The 19,829-nt window shown below is 35.6% G+C and overlaps 1 protein-coding gene across 1 annotated transcript; it reads left to right on the forward strand.

The window, feature by feature from the left end:
• Positions 1-2,099: 2,099 nt before the first annotated feature.
• Positions 2,100-17,227, forward strand: ralba (v-ral simian leukemia viral oncogene homolog Ba (ras related)). The gene is made up of 5 exons (XM_051905752.1): positions 2,100-2,258; positions 13,148-13,314; positions 13,483-13,691; positions 13,826-14,003; positions 16,157-17,227. Exons 2-5 carry the CDS (start codon positions 13,201-13,203, stop codon positions 16,277-16,279), a joined length of 624 nt encoding a protein of 207 aa, XP_051761712.1. The 5' UTR covers positions 2,100-2,258; positions 13,148-13,200; the 3' UTR covers positions 16,280-17,227.
• Positions 17,228-19,829: the final 2,602 nt, after the last annotated feature.

Consider the following 19,829-nt stretch of genomic DNA (forward strand, 5'->3'; position numbering starts at 1 on the left):
AGAACATGCCCAGGATACAAACATGTTGAAACCTGCCATGTATGAGGACCTAGAGGAGTAGATGTCATCAGTCACATGCTATTTCTGTAAGAAGATGGTGTCGTAGCCTCACAGTTCCCCACCAACCAAGAGGCCTTGACTAAATGTGCGGACTCGTAGGAAGGCCGTGAGCATTTAGGGTGCCATTTGGGACAGGGCCAAAGTCCACAAGACCGAAAGTGCATAGAAGTGTGCCATTTGGGACAGGGCCTTTCTGGAGAAACTCTAAAAGACTGGAATGTGGTTATCTGTTAGGCTCACTTGTATATAAACTGTCTGAATTTAATATTGATATTTACTCGTTCATTTTACATTCAACAATAGGGGGCATCAACAACCTTTGCTATTCCTGCGATCATTAACAGTGGGTAGAAATAATTTAGTGTTAACTTATGTTAATATATTTCAGATAACATCAGGTAACACAACTAGTTTAGGAAACAACATGTTTTTGTTTTACACAGCATAAATAGGACTTTATAAATTAAAATATCTGTTTTTATATTTTAGGAAGGGTGGGGGCCCTCTTATTTGGAAATCCTTGGCATAAAATACCCTAGTTTATTTAGTCAACATAAAATCAAAAATGACTTTATATTTTTTTTCTGGAATAGAGTACCTCAGGGATGACGTGTTTTTGTAGGCCAACCCAGAAGTTAGCAACGCACGGGTTCCCTCGATCAAAAGCCTATGCATTTGTCCCATAGACTTTTGGAAAATCACAAAAAATAAGCTCTGTGTTTAACAAAGGGTTATGACACTTACACGTTTTGTCTATCAAGATAATCTTTACAAGTTAACACAACATTTATACATTTTGAAGCCTAAGTCGTCAGATATAAAAAGCTAGCAGTAGGCTATAAACGGACTACAGCACACCATGGTAGCGGATCAACGTCACCACCACCAAGCTTCCTCAAACTTTATTTAGAAAACAACTTTATTTAAAAACATGCTCACTGATTATGATCTGCGCTGTGTATGAATACTTATCCACTTTTTCATGAGAAATGCTGTCCAGATGTCCTGTTTGTCATGATGACGTCTAAAGTCCCTGCCAAAGGTAGTAGTCCCTTTTAGCAATTTGTTAGCAACCGCTGTTTTTAAGACACAATAAAGGTTTAAAAAAATCACAAGCGGGTTATAACTGGTGTGTTTTATGTCATAGATCAAAATGTGAAAATATTTAGAGGCTTTGTTAACCACAGACCTTATTTCATTTAGCAAAATTTTAGCAAAAACCCATTCAAAAAACGCATTGACTTCGGGGCGATGGAACCGGAAGTCCTAAAATGCTAACTCGCTTCCGGGTTTTGCCTACAAAAACATGTCATCCCTGAGGTACTCTATATCGCAGTATATATTATAGCCTAAAATTATTTGTGCATCACCCCCCTCCCCCTCCCCCCTCGTAATTTTTAATCAAAATATCTTCTCTTCTCTTCTCTTCTCTTCTCTTCTCTGATAACGTGTTTACTGCCGCGGGGGCAGGACAACAGTCACTCACATGAAATCGCAATAGCAAACAACAACAATGGTCTAATAAATTCCAGATGGACAAAATCAAATCCCATCCTATTGTTATCATTCGAGAAGCCGTTTTCCTTGATATACACTACAATAGAGAAGAAAAGACTATCACAACTTCCGTTACATGCAGACTTTAAAAACACGTGATATAGTCTACAGTTATGTATATGTAGCCTATATTATGATTCTGTCCAGTTATTCACTGCCTTACTTTGAAGGAATAAAACATGAATTATATGAAGCATTCAAGGTCTTATCATAGCCTACCTACAGTACAGTTTAACAGTTTTTGTTAACATTTCAGTTACTTTGTAGTCTAAAGGTAAACACTGAGGTAAAATTATTCATGAAGACTGCTAACTTGTGTATAACAGAATTTGCAACAATACAGTATTTTTCCATTAAAGTCATAACATTGACTTTACACTCTAAACATTACATCACAATTTATGGCTGGTATCTTCAGCAGCATACCATATGATCTGTTTATGACATCATATCCTGTCACACGAGGGCGGCGGGGCCTACGGTTAACGACATCATATCCTGTTCATTTGCATGTCCTGAGGGTGGGGTTTATGGCAGCAGCGACAGCTTCAGAGAAACTATAGGGTGTATACCTCGGAACAGGCGATTAATGCGTTCCACAAGATAGCAGAAGAAACTGTGGAGGACAAAGTCACCGAGAGGTAATGTGTATTTATTTATGTCCCTATTAATTCATTCTTTTACTCGTTTTTAAATTCTAGAAATGGTCTACTACTCCAGCTCGAGCTTTTGTTACTCTTCGACAGGCAGTTATTTGAAGTCCCTCTGTGCATATTTCACTCCTTAATAAAAATGTCAGTTGAATAAGACTTGCAACCGTTATAATTATTGCGCTAGTTCAACCCAGCTGATGACTGATCACGCGAGACGGGCGTTTTTGCGGATGTTGCGCGTGTTTGATGTAGAGGTTTATACCTTCAAAGCACCAACGTGGACGTGCTGCTTACACTGGGTATGTGTATGAATAAAATATATTTGACACTTTCAGTGAATAGAGTACAGCAATGTCCTTTACATTGATAAAGTAAAATTAGATGCTAAAACGTATACAAAAAATATTGCTTGTTAACCTCACTGGGTCAAATGAAATATATGACATCTTATTTTCTGTTCAGTTTCTCTGTTGGACCCTGTTACAAGAAGAACTGAAACATACCTAAACCATAACTGCATATATACATTAAACACATACAATTCAAAAAATAACAATAATAACAATACGATTGTGTTTTTATTATGACTTTATCCTACAATAATAATGATGAAGGGGTCATTATGAAGTCATTATGAAGGGGCTTGATGTAATTTGGGACAAGGTATTAGTTTGTTATTGCTAAACTTGTATTTTCCATCAGTAAAAATAGAGCTATGTTATTTTTGTATTGTGGCTGTTAACATGTCTTTCTGTTGGATACCGTTTTTTGGACACCAAAGTGTACAGTATTCATAGGATGTGTCACTTCCATTTGTGTATGAAAATTGTTAATTTTACTTCTGACTCGTCTTTCAGGAACTTCCGAGCCTCCTATATTCACCTAAATAATATGTAATAAAAATAAATAAATAATTAAATAAAAATAGCACACGAATGTCCTTATCTAGCATACATATTAACCTTGAAAGCAAGCCTGCATGTAGGCTATCTTGATCAGAATCTGTTATGTCAGCTACTCTGGTTTGTTTATATTTTAAATTCTGAGTGGTCACAGTTTTTACAAGTCACTAGGGTGTTTGGGTGTAACCTCACTGGCAATAGTGGCTGTGCCCTTATCACCCTTCAGTATGGAAGTTGTAATGTCATGTACCAATTACCTCAGTGTTTTTGATCTTTACTTTTATTATGGTATTATAGAAATGCTCATATTTGATCAACTCCCTGTAGTAACTGTTTATATTTCTGAACTTTTAAATATCTTTTAATACCTTGATTGATAGCATCTTGCGTAATTTTTGCTTGGAAGCTAAAATGCTTATTTAATGAACAACAATATAAAAAGATGTATAGTGCCACACATCCTCCTTAGGTTGATGGGGCTTGTTCAACAGGTTTTTTTATTTATCTTTTAGGTGGATTGCACTTGAATTGGCTAGTTTGAAACAAGTCAAGCCTTTGAGTTCAACACATAATGACATAATGAAGCTTTGCAATTTGTTTTCTGTACTTTGTTCCAGACAAAATTTGGTGTAACTTTGACATCTGAACTGATGTTGCCTCAAGTTAGTTAGCTATTTACTAGTTTTCAGCATTAATTAGGTCAGTGATTCCTTTGTTCCCTGTAGTCATGTCGTATCATTAAAATCTGTACACATATACATGTTCACTTGTAGGTGATATTTCATATTTTCTGAGCTCTTTGGTGTTTACATTTTACCATTTACTTTTATATCTGGATTTCATTTAATAATACATTGCCATCAGGTCTTTCTCAGATAGAGTTTCTGATTGTCCCTGAACTGCAAAAAATGTGCTCTGAAAAAAGCTCAAGTGTTAGAAAGAGAGTGGGTCATTGTAAAAATGGCCACTTTAATAATATTGATATCACTAAATCAATCAAAAAGGAACGCGTATCGTCTTTGGTTTTGTTGAATGTGTACTAGAGGCTTATTGCTGAGGCTGTGGGGGTATTTAAGAAAAAATAGGTTAAGAAAGACTAGATTAGATTTTGAGAATGGCTGTAGAATAAGCATGTGGAATATTCATTGTTTTGTCAGTAATCACCTGGTCAGATGCTTTTTTTAATGTTCCTCAACAAAATATCCTACTTTAACAGTGAAGTCATGTGTCTCTACTCAGTTTATGAATAGGATCAAGTTTAAAACTTAATAGGCTTAAACCTAATTCTAGATGATTGAGTGAACATTCCCGCTATCTAAGTCATAAAATGGTCCAGATATCATGTTGATGTGTAACTATGTTGACCCTGTCGGTTTAGAATTCCATCAGATTACTCAGACAAAATATAGACTGAAAAGCTGAATCATTCATTGTATGCCCCTCTTTGTTATATGAGGCATAGATTATGTTATGTTTTATTTATAATGTTGCATTTAAATACCCTGTTTGCAGGTGTATAGTGTTGGGTATTGCCGAATACATCACAATATGTAATCTTTCAAAAGTTTGGGATTGGCAAGATTTGTTTTAAAAGAATTCTGCTCACAAATGCCGCATTTATTTGAAAACAAATATTGTTAAATATTACAATTTAAAAAGGCTGTTTTCTATTTTAATATATTTTAAAATGTAATTTATTCCTTTGATGGCAGCGCTGAATTGTCAGCATCATTACTCCAGTCTTCAGTGTCACATGATCCTTCAGAAATCATTCTAATATGCTGAATTGCTGCTCAAGAAACATTTATGATTATCATCAATGTTGAAAATAGTTGTTCAAAAGTACAGCATTAATTTGAAATGGACCCTACACTTTTGAACAGTAGTCTCAGTATATTTAATGAAAATTCATTCCTTTGTGTAAAACTTGTTTGTTAATGTTTGAGAGCTGTGTTTTTTCCTCTGAAAAAAACTCCTCTGTGATAGTAATTGCACTTTGAGGTGAATCATGGTACTTTTTCAAGAAACCTAGCCATGTTTATGAATGTCATCAGTTTCCCTTAGATTTGTTTCTCTTTTACCATGCCATGTGATTTTCTAACTAGAAAAAATGTATAAAGGGCAAGTTCTGCTTTTTATTACAGGCCGTCTCACACCAGCATCATTAGTATGTTCTGTGCACTTCCTCATAGGGAAGAGGTGCTGATTTGTCACATCCCCCAGCAAGTAGCAGATCTTGGTTGGCAGTTTATAGGTTATAAGTTAATGCAGATATTTTCAGAGGTGAGGAATAGTTCACGTTATTATTATTATTTTTTTTACTCCCGGTCATGTTGGTCCAAACCTGTATGACTTTCCTTTTTCTGTGGAACACAAAAGGACACTTTAAAGAATTTTATATTGAAAGTAATGGCCAGAATATTCTATAGACTTTCTTCTTTCGTGTTCCACGCAAGTAAGAAACAAGTCTGGAATAACATGAGGGTGAGTAAATGATTTTATTTTTTTGGTGAGCGCTTTTTCTGTAACCTGACCTTTAATTTGTGACAGGACACTTTTTCTTAAACTCATTTTATTCTGGCAAAATGCTCTGGAGTTCTTAATGTCATCATCATTTACTTTATAATTCATTATTCTTGTGTAATCTGGATTGCAGAGGGTCATGAACTAGTCATACCAGTGGGGAATGTGAGGCCAGCAGTTAGTTCAGTAATTTGTCTCTTGGTTTTGACTTTGTGCTGCTAAATGCTCCCACATGGGATGTTTCTCTTGCCCTGCATACCCCTTGAGAGCCCAGTGGAGTCTCTCCGAGTATGTGATTAAAAGGGTTTGAGATAAACAGAGAGGGATCTGCTTTACTGTGTGGTTAGGTCCATCTTTTATGGGATGTGTGCAATGGGGGTAGAATATTTTGTTCATTGTAGCCTGAAATCAGCTACATGAAGGTCTCTGCCAGTCTTTTCTTTAAAAACTCTTTACTGTTGACTTCTTTTAAAACATATTAGCTACTTATAATTAGAGGTCAATCAGTTTTGCCAGTAATTTGAAAAAAAAGCTCAATAATCTCAATTATCGGCTGATGCCTTTTAACATTTGCCCATAAACAGTAACTTAAAAGTGTAACATTCATTTAATAGTCACCATTTTCTAAAATTTCTGTTCCCATATGGGTTGCATAAGGTTTCACCTATAAGTTATTTGAATGGAAAGTTCATTATGTTTGCTTGACAACTAAGCAGATTGTTTCCCTCACTGTAAATGAAATGAAGAGATACTTGAGACAGTTTATTTCACTTGCTCTGGAGAATGTTTTCACAGTGCTGTTGTGTTGAAATAAAGTCCACCTTTCCCACAGAGCAGGGAGTAGCGGCAAGTTGGAAATTATTTGGCTACTTTTACTTGATTATTCATATTATACTTTGAAAATATTATTTAATAGCTATGTGTAAAGAGATTGTCCATCGGAAGAGATTTACCTCTCTCCATGCCCTTTCTGGTTAACAACATGGCTGTAGGGTCCCAGTTCATCACCATAGCCTTTATGTATCTGAATGAAGCCTCTGTGTCCCAGCGCTAGATGGTTAGTATTCAGCAGAGATGCTCACCTTGAGTGTGAGGGAGAAACAAGCTCTTCAGGCGACACATCCTTTGCTTTTCTGCACAGACTTTGCACATTTTTGTAGTTTATTCATAAATAATCAAATCTTGCATTTCATATCAGCAATCTTATATGAGACTGATTATATGAGAGTGATTTTATCTCTGTACATCCAAAAAGAAACATTCTTTTAAACATAATGAATGCTTGGAGGAGAATGTAACTGTCCACACATGCTTGGCTCTTTCATGCCAAAGAATATTTTGATTGTAGAATCAAAGAAAAGGCAATAAAAGAAGACTTGGGTAAAAGAAGGTCCATGTATTGATGTAAGTCTGCTTTGTCTGTTACTGATAAATGAGATTTTAAATGAGACTTTTAAATATGTTGACCTGTTGTGCTAATTTGGGAGATGCATGTTCGATTCTGAAACAAAAATAAGAGAGGAAGGCAATAGTGGTAGCTGTCAGTGCAGCCTTCTACACATAGTACTGTATTTGCAGTCTAATGTCTGGCGAGGAAAACTGACCAGTTCATGAACTATTGTTCTTACTCGACGAACCTTTCACACTTCTGCCGTGAATGAGACTTAATCTTCATTATTCTTTTATCATACCTTCTGTTGTTCACCCATGTTTATTTTGTGCTGTATAGTAGTAAATAGAAGATGAGATGATCTGTTCACAACATGCGCTTGATCCATGCTGCAGCTTGAACTGAGGCGGACAGTGTTCTATCACGCTGTATTAAAGAGCAGCAAAACGACATTTATTGTTTGAATTTCATAATAAAATCGACAGAATTTTAAAGTTTACTACATTACTACATATTAAAGGCAACAAAGCAAACATCTGTTTTTGGTCATTAATTTCGGCCCTCCAAAAACCATTTCGGCCTGAAAATGAAAATAACTTCTTCGGCAGAAGATATTCGGTAGCCGAAATTTCAGTGCATCAAACCTAAACCAAACACAGGACACCCGTGTGCTCCACATCGTGAGTGCAATTCTGTACCAGGTACACTATAAAGCAAGTTTATTATGCTAGAAACCCATATGGAGCTGACTATGTAAAGCGTGAAATGTACGTTCAAAAAACATGCACTGCATAATAGGTCATAACATAGTATTATGCAAGTAACTGTTTTTAATCAATAACCTGCTGCTGTAATCATAATTTATGAAAAGAATAAAAGTTGTTGGTTTTTTACACAATCTAGCATTCATTTAAACTGGAAACCGCAATGTGTAGGTACGTTTTTGGAGTTCAGTAATGTAAATTTTTCCAGAGACTGAGTGGTTTTTCATTGCTCTGTTACTAATGTATTATCTTTTTCCATTTCTTTTCAAACCTCTTTTTGGCTGTTCACTGCTATTGCATTATTACTGAATTTTATCATTACTTTTGGTTCTCTGTTTTATTTCGAGGCATGCTTCTACTCACACATTCACAGGAGAGATCTGATAGAGAACCCTTTCTGCCTCTCAGATATGTGTGTGTATAAAAAAGGCATTGTTTGTTTATCCATTCTTCACCAGGGCATTGCTGCTGAATCGAAGCTTATAACCTGCTTGTACTGGCTCATGTTATTTATTTGTACTGTATTTGTTCCCTTGCTGTACATTCCTTTTTGCGGTCTCTGTTGCAGATGAGAGCTTATCTTTGCTGTCTGTTCCCAGCTGGCACTGGTCTCGAGGGTATGAGAGCATACAGGGAAAGTATGCAGGGAAGTGTACATATGATGTGGAAGGAGAGAGAGGGGGGTGTTTGGAGTCCTATCGAGTCTTGCTTGGCCCAGTTTTCCCCACTGTTTTTCCCATCAATCTGGGCAGGAAGTTCCAAACAAGCCTAGCTTAGTGAAGAAAATCATCTGGTTTCCTCTAGGTCAGATATTTCCTCTCGCACAGCATGTCAGGGGATCTATATAGATTTTTTTTATTATTATTTTGTAAATTTAATTCCAGATAGACAACTTCATGCTAAACTCCTTTTTAGCTGAAATATTATAGCTAAAATATTGAAATATTTATTCTGCAAGATAGCTTCCCTTTAATACCACAAGACTTACACAAGTTTATGAGCCAAGTTTGATGTCAGCTTTGAGCACGATCATTTCATTAGAATAAAATCTGTATTTATTAAGGCTGTCAACCATTAAAATGAATTAATTATATTAAAATTTACTGTGTTAAACATTGTACAGTACAGTTCAAAATTTTTGTCTCAGTAAGATTTAAAAAAAAAAAAAAAGTGAAAAAAAAAAAAAAAGAAATTAATTTTATTCAGCAAGGATGCATTACATTTTTCAGTGACACTGAAGTCTTTTACAATGTTACAAAAATATATATTTCAAATAAATGCTGTTCTTATGAACTTTCTGTTTATCAAATTATCCTGAAAAGAAATGTATCACGTTTCCACAAAAATATTAAGCACCACAACTGTTTTCAATCTTGATAATAAGAACTATTTCTTGAGCACCAAATCAGCACATTAGAATGATTTCTGAAGGATCATGTGGCACCCGAGGACATAAACAGTAGAATATGTTAATTAATTGCATGCATTAATTTTGACAATTTTGACAGCCCTAGTATTAATATAAACCTCAGGGTCAACCTCAATGTTCTTGCAAGTTGACATTAAAACACTAAGTAAAGTCCAATTAAAAGGGGTTTAAAGGGTTAGTTCACCCAAAAATGAAAATTCTGTCATTAATTACTCACTTACAAATTAAGATATTTTTGATGAAATCTGAGAGGTATGTGACTCATCCATATTATCAACGATTTCTGCAATATTATCAACAATTTCAAGGTCCAGAAAGGTACCAAAGACATCATTAAAACAGTCAACATGACTACAGTGGTTCAGGCTTTATTTTATGAAGTGACGAGAATACTTTTTGTGCACAAAAATGATTATCATTTTTGGGTGAACTAACCCTTTAATATTGTCTTGATTTGCAACATCAAACCTATACATTGTTTTATGTATTTGGCAGGTGCTTTCATTAAAAAAAGCTGTTGTTTTTTTTTTTTTTTTTTTTTTTTTCAGTAAATGTGTTATCTGGGAATTGAACACATGATCTTACCTTTGCTAACAGCTGATTTTCAGGAACCACAGTTAAAGTGGCGATCACAATTAAGTGGAACAGTCACTTCCTTTTAGAAAACTGTACAATTGAGAAAAAAAAGGAACTGCACAAAAGAGGAAAAAAATCATATCTGTATCCCAATACAACATCATGTTATTCATTCAAGTTTGAACTACTATTGCACTAGGTATTACACACTACTATTTAATTTTTTGTTTTGTTCATTTTTTTTAATTTTTTTTTTTAAATAGTTAAAATGATAATACCCCGTGTATATTCTGTCCTTTGTCACAATTATCCTCCAAATGCTTTATCAGTGAATGAAGTGTGCCATATGAACTAATGCTGGCCCTGACCCAATCACTGTCACCTGCTCTGCTTTCCCCTGGCCTATCTTTATCCTTGCCTGAGCTCCTGACGTGTGCAATGATTGTCCCCAGCAGCCCTGCAATCAGAGAGGGTGAGGCTGAATAGGTCAGCTTGCCACTCCACTCAAGCAGAGGGCATTAACCTCTCCTGTGCATGAAATCAGCAACCCTCTTCTAAACTGGCATCCATTTAAACAGCTGAAAATGAGAGAATCTGCTGCGTGGGAATAGAATCATTGTTGATCTCTGCGCTTCTCCCTCAGTTGTAGAGAGGCTCACTGGGTGACACCGCTGAAGAATGCTCATCGTTTTTAGTGGCATGGCAGCTCCACAGGCCCTACTCACAGGGGTCTGGTGATGAACGAGTGTAGCAGAATGTGGACAGTACTCAGGGAATCCTAATGAATTTCTCCAGCCGGGGGAGGAGGAGGGCCATCATTAATGTTTCAGAAGCTTAAGAAGCATGCATATGTAGGTCATATCTGCCATAATTTTAGTATGCCCAGCCCCTGTTTAACCCTGTTTAACTGGCATTTTCTGTAAAGCCGATGACATTGTGCATGTATTTCACTGTGTTGCACTGCGTTGTCATTTGAATTTTACCAGTGAAAACTTTTCCTAAGTGTTCCTAGAAAATGCTGCTATCTACAATCAAATAAAGCCACCGCCCATTGTTTTTGTTATATTATTCAATAAATATGTAATATAATTTAAAATAAATTAATACTTTTATTCAGCAAGGATGCATTAAATTGTTCAAGTGACAGTAAAGACTTTTTAATTGTTACAAAACATTTATTTAAAAGAGAAATCTTATTTAACTCTGATACAAATCATGGTTTCCACAAAAAATATTAAGTAGCAGAACTGTTTTCAGTAAAATGAATATTACTTTAGCAGTAAATATTTGCAGCATATTATTATGATATGCATGATATTATTGGTCAAATAAATGGTGAGCATTTTAAATGAATTCTTTCAAAAACATCTTGCCGACCCTAAACTTTTGAATGGTAGTATACAATATATTATTTTTAGTAATAGTAGTAGTATTTTTAAACTTAAGAATGGGCACGTGTAATGTGGCATTTCTATGTTTTTTTTTTTGTTTTGTTTTTTTTTAAACTGTAAATGGGACAACAGGCATCTTCAATGGACAGCTTCAAATAAGCCTTCGTTAGCAGATTCCTGTGTCTTCCTGCGTGGTGCCCTAGTTTCCTTTTGAAGCTTTTTTTTTGGGGGGGGGGGGGGAGAGAACCAGAACCACCAGGAACAATAGCTGGAAGCAGTGGGTCATGTTCCCTTTCCTCTGCTCAAGAAGACTAGTATGAAACGTTCTTCTGTGGTCTTCTTATTATTCTCCTATGGATAGTCTTATGAATCATAACAAGTTGCAGAAATAGCCCAGCTGTTTGGATTTCAGACCTAATTAAGCCTAATTAAGTATCATCCTCATTAATCAGCTGTAGTTCTCCAAAGAAAATGCACCATATAAAAATAGTACTTGAATTACACATCTCAATTAATAAGTATAGCTAATTAGTACACATTATGTATCATATAAAATGGTATTATTTGAAAAATGTAAATGCAAGAAATAATTACCAAGCTTCAGTAATTAGTATACATTTTGCATCATTAAAAAATGGGATTTAAGTGCTATGTGCACAAGCAACCCTCACTCTGTTGAAGTGATTTTTACTTTTTTTGTGGCGTGTACTTTTCAAGTCATTAATCGGTTTATTGTGCTCATCTGTAGATGTTGTGGCTGGGAAAAGTACCAGTGCTGCTCATAAAAATAAATCCAGGACTTTCCTCCCACAATATTTTACTTTCATAAGTTGGTGTTTTCCTTGATGTTGCTTTAGAAAGTGAGGGCCATTGCTACAGATGTCCAGAAGAAGATAAAAAGATACCCATACAAATGTATTGTGGCAGTACCATGTGATACTAATATGTGAACGTGACGTGTATGTCCGTTATACTCTCGTCTTGCGTCTTTTGCAGCATCTTGTGCATGACACGGCGTTCTAAAAACACGGCGCTCAAGTTAAAATCAGTTCAACTTTTAAAAAAACATCTTGAGACCTTGTTTTTTTTTCCCCCATTCCACTGCCCCCCTTCTTGCATTTTTCAAAGCAAAAACTCTTTCTGTGTGAACGAGCCCTAAGACATGTTCCTGGATCAACATATTTTGTTGATCCTGGAACAACATTTCTGTCCAAAAACATAACCCTAAACCTATTCCTACCCCTAACCATAACTTATCCCTAAAATCAGAGGGAAATGATAGATGAATAACACTGATGTAGAAGCATCTAACCCTGGTTGTAAGCCTATAAACTTGACATAAACTGTAAACTTGTCCATCAAATCTGATTGGTTGATTGGAATGTTGATCCAGGAACATGTTGTACTTGGTGCTCCAATGTACTTTGAAGAATTTCATGGTATTGTATTTGACGAATGCGTGGGAAATGTTTTTGTCCTCCTGTTCAGGTTATTGTGATATCGGTCACCATAGTATATGGTGAAAACATATGGTGCTTTTTTTTGTAAATGCGATGTGGCAAGAGGAAGCCTCCAAAATGATAATTAGTTACTCTTACTGGTGCTGGGCAATAAACCCTTTTTTAATCCAACAGGTTTTGTAGTAACACTAACAACTTTCTACATAATTTGCATCTAATTATGGTGAATTTATTAAGAAACATGCCATATGGATTACCATTACAATTGTCTAAATGTTTCATTAAAATGCATAGTGTTAATTCATAAATGCTTTGGAACCAGCGTGATAAATCATCCAATAAAAATATATTTTATGTTCCATGATCCAAATGAAAGTTCAATAGCACTCCTGTGCTTGTATTGATGGTTCAGCTTCTCCATAATAGTTTTGTTTCTCCACAGGTGGTGCCAGCTTGACTGTGGGCGTCTTGTGTATCTGAGGGAGGCATTTAGATATGGCAGCCAATAAGAGTAAGGGTCAGAGCTCCCTCGCCCTGCACAAGGTCATTATGGTAGGCAGTGGAGGTGTAGGAAAGTCTGCCCTCACCCTTCAGTTTATGTATGATGAGGTAAGTCAACACACCATATGTTGTACAAAATCTGGTAGATGCAGGAGACTCTACTTACTCCACAAGTGTCAAAAATAGTCTTTAAGTCTAGTCTTCAAAATATTCTTGTATTCTGCATTGTCATGATTTATTTACTTTACTAGTAATATTGGTATTTTTCTCCTTTAGTTTGTTGAAGATTATGAGCCCACAAAGGCCGACAGCTACAGGAAGAAAGTGGTGTTGGACGGAGAAGAGGTGCAGATTGACATTTTGGACACAGCTGGGCAGGAAGACTACGCGGCCATCCGAGACAATTATTTCCGTAGCGGAGAGGGTTTCCTGTTGGTGTTCTCCATAACAGAGCATGAGTCTTTCACAGCCACAGCAGAATTCAGGTCAGTGGTATTGCATCATTCTAGCTACTTGAATTGTAAGCTAGAATAATCAGAAAATTGGATCTCCCATTGTGACCTAGTATAGTCGGAAAATTGGATCACTCAACATTAAGTGTATCAGTGTGTGTTTGCAGGGAGCAGATCCTGCGGGTTAAAGCTGAGGAGGATAAGATTCCACTGCTTTTGGTTGGAAATAAGTCGGACCTTGAGGATCGGAGGAAGGTTTCAGTGGATGAGGCCAGAGGAAAAGCAGAAGAGTGGGGTGTGCAGTATGTAGAGACTTCTGCCAAGACAAGAGCCAATGTGGACAAGGTAACTTTTGGTGCCTGTTTTGTTTTTCTTCTGAATTTAGATGCTTAATTTTAGGGCTGAAACGACGCGTCAATGTAGTCGATTACGTTGTTTCTGAAAATAAGTCGATTTGCGTGGAAAGCATGCATTGTTTACATTCATCCATAATCCTCTGTCGTGTTTCACACAAAACGAGACTCACTAGAGAAGATGCTAATGGCTAGTAGCTTAATACGGTTGCATTCAAACAGCTTTTTTTTAAACGAGCGAGATGACAACAACCGCAATAAACAAACTAATACCTGCACAAGTGCACATTTTCTGGACTCGCATTCTTGACAAATCTGTGCTGAATGATGGAGCCGCACTGGACAACTAGTTGTGTATAATGTGAGAGCCACACTGAGCTGTATAATCACAGAGGTGTTTAGTTTACTCACAGAGATAAAGAAATGATTTGTGTTCATCCCAAGATCCTTCGGAGCTGCTGTGGGTTCGAGCTGCAAGATGCGTGGCTCAAACGAACGCTCTGCACATGGTTAGAAAGCATTTTAAGTCATTGTTGGTTCTCTAAAATATATGATGGATGAACTCGCACCTCGATTAGACTCGATTACTTAACACGCTGTGATTTATAGAGGGTATGCACGTGACGTCACCGTCGACCGTTATGACTGCGGTTACGCCCACTGAGTGGCAAAAGACTGATTGGCAGTATTGGTTTTCAGCGTGAATGCCGCGAAAAACGCTCAAAACACATCCAAAACGGGAAAGAGCTTTGCGACTGACTGTACAAATAGCTTTGACACACAATCTGAGGTATATTTTTACAGACTGCTGAAAGCTACAGAAAAAAGAAGCAAATAGGTCGCAATTCACAGAAACAACTGGACTCCAGGCAAAGAAACATGTTTTGCAGTTATCATTTTGTGTCAAAATGTTGGATTTTGTGGTAAAATAATACCCTATATATTGTATTATTATGTATTGTGTTGACAACTCATCAATTAAATATTTACCATCTTATATTCTGCATAATTGGGTGTTTTTAAAAAAACACTGACAAAAACTATACAAGTTTGAGAGCTGAACGATATAATGAAATATATAACATTGATATATGTGATCACTCTACTTTAGACCTACCTACATTGTAGTTATATAAAGCGTTCACAGGCCGATTTGCTTTATGTATTTCCCCGGCGTCGAAATCAGGCACATATAAATGTCAGGAAACACGATTCCTGGCTGCATGTCAATATCCATGGATTAGGTTTCTTTGACATGTCAAAAGGAACACTTTCGAGCCCAACCTTTAGTGTAATCGTTTGTTTTACTTCCGTTTTCGCAGTTTCCCCTATTAAATCCAGTCATGCAGCAGGTTTTTTGCCACTCAGTCCAGCTGAGTGAGCGTGTTGATACTGTCGCTATGGTTACCGTAATGCGGTAGTGACTTCAGCTGTTCGTTCATAGAGATGTATTCGAGCAGATACTTTAATCAGCTGAATGAAGAAAACATTTCAAAACTCACACCTGTAAGCAAATGCTGTTGTCAGTCCCAAATAGATCCCAATAGTGACTGTGAATGCAGCATGGACATTTGTATTACTGATATATTACTGATAAATGCCCTTTTAATTATTGGCACATTATTTTTTTAATGTTGGGATTGTTTTTATTTGTAAATCTTATGACAAAATGTTTGAATAAAACCTTGAAAGATTAACGACAGAAATGAGTTATTATTTATTGGAAGGTTAACTAAGGTTAATGTATAATTGACTAATCAGATAGATAGATAGCAAAAAGTACATCAAGTCTTATTCTCTTTAACTCTACTTGGTTGTTGTTCATTTTTTATATCTGATTATTGTTACGGTTTCTTTTTTGTTTTATTGCAAACTTGCATTTTGTTAGCAAATATTTTTTCGCTCCTAGTATTCATTTGTTAACAATAATACATTTATCATACTGAAATGTTTTTTTTAACTAATAAGGAAGATTTGAGCTGTGAAGGTAAACAACAAAAAGAATAGTCTTTTTCTCTTTAATCCAACTTATTTTTTTTTTATTTAATACATTTTTTTTAACATTTTTTTTTTTTTTGCACTAATTTTCATTTTCAGATAACTTTGTCATACTGAGCAATAATGAACCCTTTTGTTTTCCCAAAGGTATTTTTTGATCTAATGAGGGAAGTCCGTGCTAAAAAGATGTCAGAAAATAAGGACAAAAACGGGAAGGGAAAAAATAAGAAGAATAAGAAGAGCTTCAAAGAGCGATGCTGTTTACTGTGAACTACACATGGACTTTTCCTCACCAAATCTACTTGCAACTCTGTGGGGAAACTACCATCAGAGCGCTTTTTCTTTATTAAAATAAAAACTTGATCCGTAAGGTTTTGTACTGGCCAAGGTAAGCCTTTATCACAATCTTTCATTTGCTTAGTTAATTTCAAATAACTAGATCAAGATTGAATGGTATGCATATGTTTTAATGGATGATGACCACTATATGGCTACTGGTTAAAGAAGACTGTGGCACTTTAGGACTTTTTAAAATGTAGTTGGCCAACATGCGCCCAACACTAACTTTATAATATCTTTCCCCTCAGTTTTTAGTAGGCAAAGTTATCTTTTTATTTCTTTTATTGCACACCTTTGAGTATTTGTATTAGGTTTATTAAAATCTAACCATTTTCATTTCAACACCTGTTGACGCCATCATGGTATAGAGACCAAGAAGTGTTTTTGTAGATGAAGATGTCATAGTAACTGGCTGTGAATGATGACGTTGAAAAGCACACGTGGTACAGAGGACAGAATGCAGATGCATGGATTAATAGCGCCACCTGCTGGTTGAAAAGTCCTCATGCCTAACTGCAAGTTACAAGTTACTAACCTCTGTGAACTGATCTGCCTTTATGCTTTCGTGTTTTATTGAAATATTTTTGTAGGATTTGTTACATTTCCACCACTGTCTTATGAGAAGAATGTATTCTGTGTGAAAATGTGCCAACAAGCATCATGACTTTGCAGCATTTTCAGACCGAAAATAAGACACATTTTATTTTGTATTTGTTTAGCACTCTGATCTTGGAGCTGCAGTTTCATCAGTAATTTAAAACAACTCTTTTTTATACAAATATCACCTAACCTAGACTGCAATTTGTATTGTAGTTTTCCACTGCTTTTAGAAAAAAAATGTCAAATATGTTGCCAAATAAAAACATTTCCTCCTTTGTATCACTTGTTCTTCACTTCTAAGATTCAAAGACTTTTTTTTTTTTTTTTTTTTTTTTTGGTGTAAATCCACCCAGCAATTTCTATAAAATCTTTTTAAAACATCACAATTGAAAATTACCTACCTTACCTTTTAAGTCGAGTCACTTTATTTATATACTGCTTTATACAATAGAGGTTGTTTCAAAGCAGCTTCACAGTGATAAACAGGAAAATAATGATCAATGATACAAACAGAGTTCAATTATGCTGTAAAGCAGCTCTAAAAAGACAGCAAGTGTCATTATTCAGTTGGTTTAGTTTGGTTCAAGAACTGAGTTGAAAATGAAATGTTAAATTTGGCTATAAAGCAGCTCTGGAGAAAACAGTGATGTCATCGTCTAGCTCAGTTCATATCCAATCAGCGCAGTCAAATTTACAATATTGCTCAATATTAAGTGTCCCGAACTAATCAAGCCAAAGACAACAGTGACAAGGAACCCAAACTCCATCAGGTGACATAAATGGAAGAAAAAATCTCGGGAGAAACCAGGCTCAGTTGGGGGGACCAGTCCTCCTATGGCCAAATGAACCAGCATGGTGTGATTATGATTCCAGGCTGCATCACAAGTCAGATTGTGGATTGATCATTCAGAACATTTTATCCTGCTCCTTCTGACTGAAGATCGGATACATCACGCTGGCTTTTGGAGGGAGGAGGAGTTGAAGCTGGTTAATAACAATAGTGTTTTTCTTAGGGTAATATCTAACGATTTTGGTACTGTATTATTTATTTATTTATTTATTATTATTGTTTTTAATATTTAATTAAATTAAATTTAATATGTATTTGTTTATTATTATCATTATAATATATCGTCATTTTTATTATTAACCGTATTATTTTAGTATTATTAACTAAAACAACAGTAAAATTTTATTGTTTATTGTTAATAATAATAATGATGATGATAATAATACACCTAGTGGGCCACACTCCAACATATTTACATTTAGAAAAGCTAAAATTATTATTTTATTCATAAATTGACTAGGCATGACTTGTTTCCGTTAGTGGTGGATCTCAAATTCATCAATAGTAATATCTGTTGCACAGTATATAAAAATCAGAGCGATAGAAAATATCAATATTTCACCACAAGGTAGTAATAAGACTGGAACTGTATGTTTTAGTGGGTTTTCCCCACTGCGTCATGAATATTCTGCTCTAGTGGCAGAGCAGCAGATGAACAAAGGCCCCTCTGTTAAATCAGCAGTGCTGATAAACCTGCAGTTTTCCACTGGATGGCAGTCGTGCTGTTTCCACATACACCGATTCAGATTCTGCTGCTGGCTGCGACATGAAACTATTTCTGAATATATATATATATATATTGATCAGGATCAGTGGTTCGCATGAACAGTTTCTAATGCATGCCATTTGTTACACGTACATGGCATTTAGTAGCAATGGCCAATAAGTACCTTAATGGAGAGTACAATTAGTTATGGTTATACGATATGTTTTCTTCTGTAATTAAGAAACATTAAGTTTTGAGACCAAGCATTTTGCACTGATATATACTTTCCAGCCATAATCAATAAGGAACCTTCCATGCATTGCATTTCTTTATACGTCCTCTCAAGCCATTCGAGTGTTAGAATGTCAGAAGATTTGATATTAACATTATACAATCAACAAATAATATTATATTTAACCATTATTCAAACTATGCAATAATGATTGCTGTCAAATATTTCATTTAAAGTGGTCTTTGTGTGTTTCCATATATATATATAATATATATATAGGGAAACAAACAAAGACCATTTTGAATATATTAGTAGTAGTACAAACCCATACAGAACAACAAAATATGTGATAAAGAATAATACTTTCTTTCTGTGTCTGGGGCTGTTTCACACTTTTAAAAGATAGTATGGTTCTGTTTGGAAGAGAGAGGTATAGTGGATGAGTGGATTTAAGATTGCATATTGATTTGTTCTAAAGACTTCTTTCAAATGTCATTTGCATTCACCCTTTGCACAAATGGTATTCATAAACCTTGGATTGGTACATGATTGATGTTGACATCATTTTTTACAACTTCCTTAATCAAAAGGAGATGCCTTGATGTGTATGAGAGCTTTCTGTTGTTTTTATTAAAGCAACCATTACAACAAAAGTATGTGCTGAAAACTGAACTGAACTGATATTAGTCTCATTTTAAGACAATCTTGGGGAACATTTGTGGTTGTGGTTACAGTTCAGAGGCAGAAGCAGCCAACTAAATGTCTCAAGACGTCTCCCTCTGGGCATTTTTTATAGTTCTCTGTGAGTTTATGCACCCATATCACTATTATGAATCCCAAAGCCTGTGAACTTTTAAAAATAAGATAGTAGAGGGATATTTTCCTCCTCGTATTTAGCACAAAAGCATCCTGCTTTTTTCCATTGCTTCAGTCATCTGAAAGTATATTTCTGTGATTGATCATGCTTATTTTCAGTAATGATTTCTGACTAAATTTGAGTTGCAATAAAGCAGAGAGGTCAGCCGCCGATTCTCATCTATCCGCAGGTAGACACTAATAAGGCACATGACATTTTCCTCACACCATCGCTGTG

The sequence above is a fragment of the Ctenopharyngodon idella genome, chromosome 9 (assembly GCF_019924925.1).
Source record: "Ctenopharyngodon idella isolate HZGC_01 chromosome 9, HZGC01, whole genome shotgun sequence".
Lineage (NCBI taxonomy): Eukaryota > Metazoa > Chordata > Actinopteri > Cypriniformes > Xenocyprididae > Ctenopharyngodon > Ctenopharyngodon idella.

What these genes read in the sequence shown, in the direction of transcription:
- ralba (XM_051905752.1), top strand. Translation starts at nt 13,201, where the DNA reads ATGGCAGCCAATAAGAGTAAGGGTCAGAGCTCCCTCGCCCTGCACAAG. An exon ending in ACAGCCACAGCAGAATTCAG is followed by an intron (nt 13,692 to 13,825) that starts GTCAGTGGTATT and finishes GTGTGTTTGCAG; the next exon opens with GGAGCAGATCCTGCGGGTTA. An exon ending in CAAGAGCCAATGTGGACAAG is followed by an intron (nt 14,004 to 16,156) that starts GTAACTTTTGGT and finishes GTTTTCCCAAAG; the next exon opens with GTATTTTTTGATCTAATGAG.